A 13,393-nucleotide genomic window follows, 5' to 3' on the forward strand; every position below is an offset into this window, starting at 1 on the left:
TCGCGATTCCAAAAGCTCTCTAGACCATCCACGAATATAAATAACCCCTCTCGTCGCTGCTTATTCTTCGCGAAATCCAACGGCGACTAACACGTCCGCCATTTCATCGCGTCTCCTAGCTGACCAGAATTTCACGGTGACGGTTGTTCGTTAAAAAAAAAAAATAAAAGAGGACGGTAGAAAAGAGATAGGAATCCTTAATCGTTAACGCACAAACAGCATAATAAACTTACAAGAACGAAGCGCGCACCTCCTCGAAGTTAAATTAAAAGATCCTTTTGTTCTTGATCGAATCGGCGAAGACGATCGTGTGCAGAATTTACACTTGTACAGCACCTCACGCGATTCAACAGTTAGGGAAAATTGGGACTCGGTGCATTTGCAACTTCGGACCGATTATAAACTTTAGAATCACGTAAAATACTTTTTGTTATGTATAAACTGTGGATCTTTGGGCGGAATAAACATTTTCTCTAACAGGAACAACTTCGAAATTTCTTCCTCTGGTATTACTTTCTTTATATACAATTATTGAAGTAATAAAAATCGTTTCATGACAAATGATGGTGCGACTTTCTCTATTTAAGCATATATTGCAATAATAAAGTCTACGTTCAATCTAGTCATTTTTGTCATTAGAAAAAACAAATTGTTCTACTTTTGGCAAGCTTCCATATTGATAGTGTTTCATATTAACACTTTATCTACCGGAAGTCTACAGGGTCATCCGCTTTTAAACGGCCAAGCGTCAACCAGCTATAGAGGACCCCAAATGAAACAACTTTCACCCCTAACACTTTTTTTGATTCCGGTCTTGATTTTTAGATAATTGCAAAAACCCGTCATTTTTTGCGTTCACTTAAGATTAAATATATTAGGACTGCAATTATGTATCTTGATGATTTTTCCTTTGTTTGGTTTAAAATAAATAGGGGCATCTTTTTTATTCAGTCAACTTTTTTGTATGACCTTTGGATCTTGGTTTTTTTTTACATGGGGCACGCCGTGGAGACTGAACGAAATAACTTCGAATAAAAAAAAGTGTTAGGGGTGAAAGTTGTTCCATTTGGGGTCCTCTATAGCTGGTTGACGTTTGGCCGTTTAAAAACGGATGACCCTGTATAAATGGTACTTTCAATAGTTGTGCTTTCACATACCACTCCTAAACTTTTCCTGGATCGCGATTGAAATTGTTATTGCTGTTAATTGAAAGGTCCTTAACCGTGGACCAGAGATTTTCAAGAATGAGGAAACAATCGCCCGGTAAATAATGTGTTAATGACGCTTACCTCGTGAATTTCAAAGTTTTGCCATTTTCTCCTCGTCTCGGTTTGATCCCACTTTCCCCTACGTGTTCGGCGGTTCTGGCGAATCGCGCGGCGCCACTTAGAATCGCGGGACGAATGGCGAAACGCGATTCCACGGGATTGAATTAAAACGGTCACGCGATAATTGGGATTAATGCCTCGGACCGGTAACCGGGGCGAGAAAGTTTGATTAATTCGGCCCGGGCAGAGCACCGCGCGATCTCCAGAGCTAGTTAACTGTAATTGCGAACTTTCTCGCGGGGGGTAACACGGGCCGACAATGGCCATGGAAAAATCATCAGCGAGTTAAATAAAAGGCTCCTATTAAATACAGCTTAGGCGAGCAGGTTCGGCCGCGCGATATCGCGTGGCTCCTTAACGGCGCGCTCGCGTCGCGACGCCTCTCCCCGGTAATTATCCACGAACAATTAAGTGCTTATTGTTGCTAAACTACGGGGAACGTGGAGGTAGCGCGTCAACCGGGAATTATAGGGCTGCTGCTAGGAGGTTCCTCGAGACTCTGGATCTTCCCCTCGCTCGTATATTTACAACATCATCCGCGCGCGCGTCGTATTTATTGTTGCCTGTAAAACGAAACTGGAGCGGAATGCGTTCAAACCGAGGACGATTACGTTCTCCGATGGTACTGACTGGCAGAGTCGTGAAAAACGTATACTCCGATGGCTCGATAAACCGCAGCAATCCGCTAAGTCGTTGGAAATTCCTCGCAGAGACCCTCCGCGTGCACCTCTTTCCACTTTCTCTGCCTTAGTCGACATCTCGCGCGATCGTATCCCTAGTTAACAGGTAATTTACTGGCAAGCGGGGGCTAACCTTTCAGAAGATTAGTTTCTTTCGCTTCTGAATCCCTCGGCGGAAGGGACGGAGGAACACCGGTGCGATCAAACAGAGAAGTTACAGCACCTTTTCATGATCTACCGCGAACCTCCTCCGCCATCGCGCCAACAAAATTGTCCAGTTGTGCAAATAGAGAAGGTAGTGGAACCCTGTTTGGAGTCGTTCCGTCTAGTTCCGTTTGCTGGAGTTGATCAGATACTTGCAGCAGTGCGTCAGCAGGTGTTTCTCGCCGGTGACGTCGTGGGGGACGTTCGTCGGGCTGGTGGACTCCCTGGTGTAGATGTCCAGGCCGTACTGACCCTCTTCGGGGAAGCTGATCGAGAAAGTGACCACGTCGTCGTCGGCGATCGAGTGCGTCACGTACTTCGACAACCGTTTCTCCTCGATCCCGTTCTTGTGCAACGTCGCCATGAAGTCGGTCAAAGGCCTTGACATCCGAAACTGGATCTCTAGCTCGCGGCCGGCGAACACCAGGGCCTCCTGTTATCGATTGAAAATATTACGGCGATTAGCAGTTCGACGTTTCAAGATTGACATGCTAAATTTGATTTTTACTCGACGCAAGTCTTGTCGAGTTATTAATCAGCTTCTCCGGTCAGATTGAGCAATGCTTTTTGACCCAGTCACAGTTTCCAAAGCCGGTTTCAGAACTGTTTTGTTCCTTCCACAAATATTTCGAAAGCGCGCAGTTTCGTAAAGTTAATGCAGTCCGAAATGGAGTGTAAGAAAGTTTTAAAATAGCTAGTAGAACCGGTCGTCGGTGGAAGCTGCGACAGACGAGTCGTGGACTTTGATTCTCTGGTTCGACAACGTTTGGCACTCGGTTACCTGATCAGTAATTGGTATAAGGCCAAACAGCCTTGTAGCCTTCGTCGGTCCCCATTCGCCGCTAGCACAGTCCGGCAGTGGTACCATCACCGTCTGCAGTTCCTCGCAGGCGATTTTAAATTTACAGACGCTCTTGAACTTCATGGGCTCGCCGGTCAAATATTCCTTCGGCGTCACCGCGTTCGCGAAGATGTCCAAGAGGAAGGCGCCCGAGCAGGGCGCGTGCACTCTGAACGCGACTATGTTGCCAACTACGGACTGTCAACGGAACAAGAAAACTTGAAACATCCGCCGACTACGAAGCGGCGGAAGCTTGCTTCTACCGAAAAGCAACTGCAGGCGGTTCGCAATTATTTGCCGAGAATAATAGGGCGTAAAACTGAAGGGAGACTAAACGTTACAGAGTCCCCGCGACTATTCGCTCTGTTAAGATTACATGGTAGAGCTATTCGGAGAACGTTGTTATTATTGCAAATAGTAAAGTTCGTTGCTTGGATAAACGCGCAAACAATTCCTTTGTGAGCGTCAACCGGATAATTAATTTCACTTCCTGGCAATTAATTAGCAGCAAGCTCCCGTTAAGCAACTTTTCTCTTTCAGACGCGGAGCCGCTTTGAATCGTTACAGTTCGCAGAAGGGGCGTGCGGGTAATTAAGCACACGGCCGCGGAAAAATTTCAATTTCGCCGGGCGAGTTCGATCGACCTGCGAGACGATTACCTGCATGACGAAGCGCTTCAGCGACACCCCGTCATATCCGTCGCCGTCGTTGTCGTAGAACTTCAAGTTATAGTGAAAAATGAGGGAAGACTGCATGTGAGCCGGCATCGCTATCCTGACGGTCGCGGCGCCCGTCGAATCCGTGTACATAACGGCATTCGTGTTCGTATCCGGAAAGTAGAGGCCGTACCTGTCGAATTTACATAAATCGTACGCTGTTTTTTTTTTTCTTTTTTCGCTGGATAAATTGAGACGACAAATATTGGGGTCGGCCAAATAATTGTAGAATAATTTCACACCGCGAATCTCCGGACGACGTCTCACCTGAAGAACAACGATCGCACGAAAGGCAGCTCTTCGAAGTCTTTCAGCGAAATCGGTTGTTTGAGCAACTGCCAGTCCTCCTGCAGAGGAAAGAACTCGTAGATGAATTCCCGCGGGTCCGTCAAGAAGTAGTGATCGTCGTACTCGTATCTAAAAATATCAAACAATCGATTGAGTACATATTCTTTTTATTATTAATAAACTGCAGATTTTATGCATTTATGACAAAAATGAGTAAGCGAGTCAGACTCATGACGAAGAGTTCGAACAGAATGTACTAAATACGTAAATTATTAATTTCCTTTAAATAAAATTCTATTTCGGTGCTGTCGATATATAACCACTGAAGAATGTACGAGCATATAATAAACCTTGTTTTTCTTTTGAGAAATTAGGAACGACAAAGAAGTCCTAATCATTGTAGCCGTAAAATAAATCATAGTGTTAATATTAAAATTAACAAAGCAAGAAAGAATTTTGTTGCAACTGATGCAATTTTTATTTTGCATAGACATTCGCAGTATCAGTATTTATATTAGGATGACCTTCCTCCCGACCGACAGGTCATTGAAGGCAAACATACGAGTGTTTTGAAAGTCTAAAATGCAAACGCGTGAAATTTCTAAAATGTAAACGTCTGCGGAACACAAAGTTGCCGCAGGGTGAACTTCACATTCTCTGGGCGAACACTTTGAACCAAGAATGCGAAGATCTTGAGCAAACATTGTCTTCGTGTACGAGGAAATAAAGGCGGAGCGAATTGAATATGCTGTGCGAAACATGTGTCGTGTAAACGTTACACTGTGACCATTCGCGAACGGAATTTTGGACAGTTAAGCAGAACTGTAATTGCGAGATTGCTAATGCGTTCTAGAGAACAGTTTACCGACTGAGATAATTAAATGAGCATTTACTACGCTTCTACAAATATGTCTATAGAAAATGTATCCATTAACGATGAAAACAAATGTAATAATAAAACTCGTCGTATATGAAGAAAGCGTTGATGTACGAATGAATATGTTCGTTTTCTGAAAGGTACTGGATGAGACAACTTAACAATTCCTTTTGGCAATCACTAGACCGGATTATTATACCAAATAAAAATTTTATGCATCAATTGTAAGACACGGGAGCTAAATATAAATTTATATTTTTCGCTTATAATTTGAATATAATGAAACTAATATATTAATACTCTTAAAGTTTTTTCATCTTTCCCGACATTTTAGTTTCCGCTTCCCAGATTGTTTCGGTGATAATTTCATAAGTTGCATAATGAACAGAATATTTTCTGCCAGGTATAGTTGTTCCCCAGAAAGAGATCAGTCACCTGAGACTGTCGTTCTTGGCTTTCGGTTGGCCAGGACGAGGAACTTCTTTGGCATTGACGAGATGTCGTGCTCCCCAGTTGCACTGAACGAATCTCCATGCACCGGCAACGTAAACCGCGTTCCAGCTGTTCCGGAATCTGTTGTCCTCGAAGCACACGCCCGGCTGATAGCCAGCCGACTTGCTGTAACCCTTTATGACCACGCAATGCAACCCCGCGTAGCTGGGAACATTACAAAACCCTTCGGTTACGCAATTCAATAAATACCGAATCACGGATACGTTACGGTCGAGAATCTCACGAGTCACGGGATGGAGTACCTGCACAGTCGTTTGAACAGAACGTGGTAACTTTCGGTCCCGTGTTTGATCCCTCTCAGCAAGCCCATAGGCGTGTCTCCGCGCAGATTCTCGTCGAACTGCATAGTGTTCAGATTCTTCACGGTGATCCATCGGAATATCGTCCTCGCCTTCTCTATATCGGATCCGCATCTGCTCACCAACTGCCGCACCAGGTCCGTGAACGTTTTTTGATCTTCTTGGGCCACCTGATTTATTGCCGGAGAAGAAAGGGTGTGAAGATCGGTAAGTCAATCCCTGTACCTAATCTACGGTGTGTTCTCCGACAGACGTCGGGAATGTTTGCACTATAAATCGTGCGCAATAGGAGGAGGATCACTTCAGGACGCGCGGCGTTACTTGCCACCCCAACACATTGGCTACGTCCCCCCAGGAGTTAAGGACAACAACCATTTCAGTGAAACAACGTATCGCCCCTAAATGCATACCACAGATTAATTTATACTTGAGTCATAAAAATATGCATTGAAATTATCAGAAAATAGTAGACAATTTTGATTATTGACAGAAAGGTCTAACAGGTCCTCTACCAGTTAATGGGGCCGGCAGGTATTTGGCCTTGACTGTCTCACTATGTTACGCTATGCCTTTTTTCTGGACATTTTACGTCTTAAACATCGTGTCTGTACATGTCTTTGCTACGTCTGTCCAGAGCCTACGTCTGCCCTGTCCAGAAATTAACCCATTAACGCCCAAGAATTTTGTTTTTAAATTTTAGCGAACGATGGACAAAACATCTTGTCAATCTTAGATGGCGCTAGAAGCAAACAAATATAATCCTGTTATCCTGTACTCAGGCGAGTACAATGGGCGCTAATGGGTTAAGAGAATCTCTCTGCAATTATCAGCTAAATTAGCGCTTCAATATTTGCAACGAGCAGTTGAAAAGTGGTCACTTGCGTTTCCAAAAAGTCCAATCTACGTCTATCCAGAGCGCAAATTGCGAATTTCTACCTGATCGTGGAGTAATTTGTAATATTCGTCGGAGAACTCGCTTTCTGAAGCAAGTATGACGTCACAAGATGGCTGCCGCAGAGAGATTCTCTTAATTCCGAGAGATTTAGTGTTCGTATCGAAAAAAAGGACAGACGTAGCAAAGACATGTAGAAACACGGTGGTACGCATTTTTAATTGATTACTTACTTATTTAAGACGTGAAATGTCTAGGAAAAAAGGCACAGCGTAACATAGCGTGACAGTCAAGGCCAAATGCCTGCCGGCCCCTTTACCCCTCACGGGGTATTCTTCGCGGTAGTGGGGATAATTCCGCGACGTTTATCACCGAGGCCTTGGCGACATATATAGAGAGATCACCGTAGTTGGCAGGGGAAAAGGGAAACCTCCTCATTCGCGAGGTTCTCCTGTCCCGAAACGTAACCATTTTGGATCATTACTCTGTTGGAACGGTGCCCGCGGAAAAAGCGCGCCGCGTGGCGGGAGTTTTCCTTTCGAGCGAAAATTTCAAGTGTTTAGACCGGAGAATTCAGCACGCAGAGGATGCGTTAATCACTATCGCGGTTCCATTGCAGGGGGCGCGAAACTGTTGGAACGCGTTGTCGGCAGCGAGTTGCAGATGCGTCACGCTCGGTGAAGATCGTAAATCGATTACCGGACATCCTGCTATCGGATAAGGGAGCGGTATCGCGAATATATGAAAATATCGACGCCGATTCGAGGAGCACTTTAAAATTCCGACGCTGTAACCGGCGCGGCGCGGCTTGCCGGGCCGGGCTTCCCAGATATTACATTTGCAGGAAGATCCGCCGTTAAAAGGGAACCTACGCCGCGGGCTTACCGAAATAGCTATCTGATCCATGTCAGCAAACTCCAGAGGATCATTGTAGATGTGATACTTGGCGAGGGCGGGCGGCTGCGGGGGTGGTGCACGCGACGGATAAGGCATAGGCGGCGCTTCCTGGGCATAACCGTCCCCTTCGTCGAGATACAGGCTCTCCTGGCGCATATACTCGCTCCTCGCCTCATTGATCAGCTCCAGCATCTCGGAGCTCTGTTTCTCCACCAACGCCGCGGTCGCCGCCCTAGAAATTGATCAGGAGTTACGAGCGGCTCGCGCGTGAACCAACGAGGGCCCCCGGTCGTTACGAAATTCACCCATAAAGCGGCAAGTTCCGCGTCGCCTTTGAATAAATAACCCCGAACCGTTCTCCCTCGACTTGCCCGAGGAACGACGGGAATACGTAATTAACGGGAATCAAGGTGGATTCGTCGTCGTCATCGTCGTCGGCACAGCCTCCCGCTCGGTTTGTAATAGAGACCCTCCACCGGTTTCATTCATAACAATCTCGCGGTGGATTTTAATTACCGCAACCGCGCGGTGACAGAGAGAGAGAGAGAGAGTTTGTCGACTGTGTAATCCCGTTGCCCAGGATGAACCCTTTGCAAATTTGCGGGTTACAACCGGAGTGTTATACAAGATGCCACGGTAATACACGGCCTCGCTGTTCCCCCGGTAGAATTTTAAACGCGGCCGAATTAATTTTACTTGCGCGTCATTAGCCATCTGCCCCGTGTGACGCAACAATACCGCCACGGTTTTCGATGAGGAAACACTCGACGAGAGCGGCTCCAATTAAGGGGTATGCAGCCTTGTTGACTTCGAGAGAATCGATCGCTTACTCTGGTTTATAGTTTCGTAACGCTCTGGTGGAAAAACTTTTTTGAAACTCGGTGGAACAGTGAACCGTTGTACCATTGTATTAACCCTTTGCACTCGAGCGGTGACTCCGAAGCACCACTAGAAATTGTTGTGGCATTATTTCAAAGAAATTAGAGAAAATATTACAAACTATTTGTTTCATTGCAAGATTTGTATTTAGTAGATTACTAAACATTTAAATATTATACGTGGAAATCGGATCGGTTTCGTACGGATAAAATGAAAATATTCTAAGACGGAAGAAAAATTTAGTTTCAGAATGAAAATAGCGCCGAGGGAAAGGGTTTTAACCATGCTTCCGATCTTTGGAAGTCCTCGTTCGTTTAATTTGAAATTTTTACAATTTCTGTCCGTGAATTGATCTGAATAATAGCCCATGATTTTTTTAAATATCTTAATTCGCTGAACTTGTCTTACATTTTTATGTACCGGTCTTTTCCAACGAGCGCAAGCTTCTAAAGTTGCGCTGAACGTAGAAAGAGACACTGTTGTGGAACATTTTTTGGAACATTTTTTGAGACGTTGTTTAACACTTGGAAACCTCAAAATTCCATAAAATCAAAGTAAGTTATTAAATGAAATAAAAATTGAAAAAAGTGAAGAGTAGTCCTCCAACTTTCTTGCATTTTATAGATCCTAATCCAATTTGGCACAACGAATATATTAACGTAACAATTCATTTCAAAACCTGGACAAATAATTCCGTCACCCACGTATGGGTGACATGGCAGTGAACGTGTTACCAAGGCTGCATACTCTCTTTTTCAATATTTTTCAGGAGCTGCTTAACCCTTAACGAGACGTAAAAATATCCACAATTAAATGACAAAATGCTGCAAGCAAGTGCAATGCTGGCTGGAAACGAAGATTCTGCCGTTCCCCGGGGACAAAGTGGAAAGCGCGGTCCCAAAGGGTTATCCGTGTGTCCGTGTGTCAGTCGGCGCAACATTGTAACGCTTTCATCGGGAGCTAACGAGTGTAATCCGAGGCACGGTATGGAATCAGTTTAATTAGGTAATGAGTACCGTTCGTGTTCCATTATTTTGCGCGTGAGACTTTCCTTCTTCTTGTCCCTGCGGAGAGTCATGTTCTTCTCCAGGTCCTCCTTCTCCTGCTGAAATTGTTGGGTTCGAACTCTTCCGCCTTTTTCGCGTTCCCATCTAGCCGATAGCTGCTCCAGCTCTTTCTCCCATTCGTCCTGCACGCCAGAGAAACGCGGTGCTGTTAATGTTACACGCTCCCAACGCAGCAGCGCAGCGTTAGCGGTTCTAATTAATAAGCGAGAGCTAACGACGGCCGATCATGGGCGCCTAATTGAAAAAAAAAAATACATACTCGGAACTCCTCGCGGATCCTTCTGTCCTCCTCCTCGCGATGGTGCGCGAACTTTCGGTAGAGGTCGTCCTCTTCTTTGCGGTGCTTCATCTCGAGACGCGTCTGCTCGTCACGATCCTGAAAATCGGGAAATCGAACTCAACACAACTGTCACGGGAATATTGTAATTTCGTTTCACGCTGAGACTTGGCGAGCGTTCGTGAAGTTGTCGGAAGGCCGGGATCATTGTAATAGAAATCGTGCAAGAAGAATTGGTGTTGCGCGGCCTCGGGTTTCCGCGAAGAACAGAAGCAACCCCGTCTCGGCAGAATAATTCGCGCGATTGCTTTCGCGAGCTGCGCAGCCCAAACGAGTTTCACCGCGGGGCAGAGCGCAATTAAACCGGGACGTCTTCTTCGATCTATCAAAAAGCTGAAACCGCACCTAAACGTCCGAAGGCGGTTCTCTCGTCCAGTTTTTATCGGGTTTACTTTCACGCGATGCTTTCCTCCCGGCCTGGCACCGGAAACGACTGGTTCTACGGCCGTCGCACGACAAATTGAAGCAATCACGGAGGGAAAAAAACGTGATACAGTTCCATTGTACTAATTCGTCCGAACGATGCTCGGCCCCGTCGAAGTCGTCGCAGAAAACCGAGGGAAAAAAAAGCCGATGGAAGACGGCTGAAACGGGGCCCCCGGGGTGCCTCGGATTTGGCGTTTCATTGCGCAAACGATTTCCTCCGCTGCCGGTCGCGTGCACAAACAGAGGAGAGGCCCACGCTACAGTTACGTCATGGCGGCGCACGTTATTGCGTGAAATAACCGCAAATAAGGACAATGTTAGGGAGCATTGACACTTCCGACCTGCTCGCTGCGTTCTTTCGCATAACACTGCCGCAGCGAAACTTCGCCGGATTGAACTGAGCTGGATGTCCGCTAGAAAAATTGCCACTTCCGAAAGGATTCCTTAATCCTCGTCAATGTGTGACGGGAAGATGAATAATTCACTTTGAAAATTCCCTCTTTGAACACGACACATTAACGTAAAACGAGATAGGTTTAAAATGAAATAAAATTATAAAACGAAGTGTGGAGCATTGATTCGGGATCAGCGGAGATGAAGATTAAACGAAAACCTAATTTCGACACTTTGCACGCGAAGCTAAAATCAGTACACGTCTTTCGACGTTTCAATTCTGTATATTTTAAAATTCTATATATTATAAAAATTGAATAATGGTACAGCAATTATGAATTGTACTTCAGAGTCTCCGTTCGACGGGGAAGGGGTTAAAGATAAACTTCCAAAAATATTAATCGCTTCTTTGCTAAATAGTAAACTTTACTCTTGCGCTAAAAGGCGTGTTTGCACATAGTTGAGAAGCCGTTTAAGTCGAAGCTATTGCTACAAAAACCCCGTAAAGAAACAACGATGAAATGGTAAACAGTGCCGTCGGGTTCTCGTTGCTTCCATCTTTTTGTTAATTGCATATACTCCGAGTGATCAGTTATGTGCGAGCATCATGCCACGTAATGGAGAAGTTGCGGGCAAAATTTATGCGGCAATCCAGTCGTTCAAGTCCCGCGAAGCATGTAATCACGACTCTATTTTCCAGAAGAGGATACTCGGCAGTCACGAGTCGAATAGGGTTACTATTATCCGCGTTTACATTTTCAATTTTCGAATTTGCCGATGACCGACGACGGGACGGTTTGTTTGCAGAGCGAATCTCGCCGGTCGTGTCTCAAACGAGCCACTAAGAGTCCGGGTACGCTAAGCCCGTACGCTTTCGAGACGACGAGAAAGCGCGCTAACAGGATTAATTCGGTCAATCTGTTTGCCCGCGTCATTGAGGAAGCTATTTTCTTTGATTTTCCGTCGCGTGACTTGTTAGCCAAGAGCGCGGGCTCTTGTTTGCGTTTCCCCGCCGGGCAGCCGTGTTTCATTCCCGGAGCGTCCGAGGTAAACGATCGTGATGTCGATTTTACCGAAAGTTACCGGCCCCCGTCGATTCTCGTTGCGTGTCGATGAGGCGTAATCGCAGCGAGCGCATTCGCAATCGAAACCTATTTTTATTCCACGACGAAAATCCTCTAAACCGCCTCGGGTCGCTTCGCGAACGACTTCGCTTTCGAAAAGAGCGACGCACCGCTTTTTACTTTACTCAAGTCCAAAACATCGATTCTCTTTTGCAGATATAAACCGAACAGCCTTTTTAAAAGTATACTCCTCACATTTTATAGTTGTATAACTGTTAAGGTTGAGGTCGAAAGAGTTCTCCAAGTTGAAATCTTGGTCAGCATTCTGTTGGTCGTTTAAACCAAAGTTAAAATTTCTTCGGCAGTTTTGTTCAAGAAAATAAAAGTCTGTAACAATTTTGCTGCTTACCGACAAGAACATACGAAAGATTTTAAAGAACAAAATTGCAAGTAGCTATCCGGCGATATAGGAGGATCAGGAGATATAGAAACTGGTGACTTGTGGAACCAGCGACATATATCCAGGAGATACAGGCTAAACGTCGCACACGACCCATATTATGTTTACACTCCTCGGCATCCGCGGTCCCTCGCGGTGTGTACCCCGGAGTGGGGATAGTTCTGCGACACATATCGAGAAAAGACTGTACTTAAATAAAGATTACTCTTCCGTCCTTCGGATTCCACAAGTGACAAACTTTTCAGCAATTGCCCAGTGATTAGCATAGCAAAACGGTCGAAGACCACCCGATGGTTAAACGAGGACCCGGCTAATGGACCAGAATGCTGCGCGGACACCAAAAACGGAAGGAAAGAAAGTAACAATAGATCCGATGGTGGCCGTTCCACGATCCACGGCAGCGATCCCGATTAGCATCCGCGGATCGTTCGTTCGCAAAGGCGCGTGAGAGGTGAGCCACAATTGCTGTTTAACAGGATACGCGGGTTCTCTCTCTCCATCTTTCTCGCGGTCTCCGTCTTTCTCCCGTGTTCTGGTCTTATCGCGACTCTTTTCCCCGGCCTCGGCGATCCTCTAATTAACTATCAAGTGTAGTGGAGTACCGCAAGAAGCGGAAGCGATGGTCGGTTCGTGCGCGAGCTTTCCTTCGCGTGCTCCCGCGGAACGGGAGAAGGAAAACGCGGCGAAACGCGTTCTTCCGTGGTAACAGTTTGAATAATGCTCCGCGAGGACGTTCGCCGCATTGTTCGCCGGATGGCCTGGAAGCGGCCGAGTAAAGCCCGTGGAAACCTTGACGGAGGAACGCGAGAGCACGGATCGTCCGATCCTCTTTTCTCGTTTCGATTTTTGCGATCGTTCACGGTCCGCCGACGACGCCCGGCATCCTCGCGTTCTTGCGATACGAAGCTGCATCTACAACCGGACAATTTCGTCCGCTCGGACGACTCTCTAGGCGAGAATCCGTAGGCGAGGATGTAGAAGGATCTACGATTCCGCGAATCCAAGAAATCGCTCTACCGATCGGCCAGAATCAATTGAACAGCGAACACTTCTTTCACGCCACCTATTACGAGTAAATCCAAAAAAGTAAAACTCGAACGTTCTTTTAACCCTTTGCACTCGGCGCTATTTTCAATCCAAAACTAAATTTTCCTTCAGTCTCGCAATATTTTAATTTTATTCATACGAAACTGATCCGATCTCTACATATAACATTTAAACGTTTAGTAATC

At 45.8% G+C, this 13,393-nt stretch overlaps 1 protein-coding gene across 2 annotated transcripts in view; it reads right to left on the reverse strand.

Annotated features, from left to right (window-relative positions):
• Window positions 1-981: 981 nt before the first annotated feature.
• The window catches only part of Hil (peptidase hillarin), a 35,450-nt gene continuing 23,038 nt past the window's right edge, over window positions 982-13,393 (reverse strand). For both annotated transcript variants that reach the window (XM_076806072.1, XM_076806071.1), the window contains exons 4-12: window positions 9,741-9,857; window positions 9,431-9,603; window positions 7,524-7,767; window positions 5,690-5,916; window positions 5,370-5,591; window positions 4,037-4,186; window positions 3,713-3,902; window positions 2,994-3,251; window positions 982-2,645 (exon numbers count right to left, since the gene is read on the reverse strand). In XM_076806072.1, the coding sequence (XP_076662187.1) occupies window positions 2,334-2,645; window positions 2,994-3,251; window positions 3,713-3,902; window positions 4,037-4,186; window positions 5,370-5,591; window positions 5,690-5,916; window positions 7,524-7,767; window positions 9,431-9,603; window positions 9,741-9,857 (1,893 nt within the window). In that variant the 3' untranslated portion in view covers window positions 982-2,333. The remainder of the gene's footprint in view (window positions 2,646-2,993; window positions 3,252-3,712; window positions 3,903-4,036; window positions 4,187-5,369; window positions 5,592-5,689; window positions 5,917-7,523; window positions 7,768-9,430; window positions 9,604-9,740; window positions 9,858-13,393) is intronic.

This window comes from Halictus rubicundus, chromosome 2 (genome assembly GCF_050948215.1).
Source record: "Halictus rubicundus isolate RS-2024b chromosome 2, iyHalRubi1_principal, whole genome shotgun sequence".
NCBI classification, from domain to species: domain Eukaryota; kingdom Metazoa; phylum Arthropoda; class Insecta; order Hymenoptera; family Halictidae; genus Halictus; species Halictus rubicundus.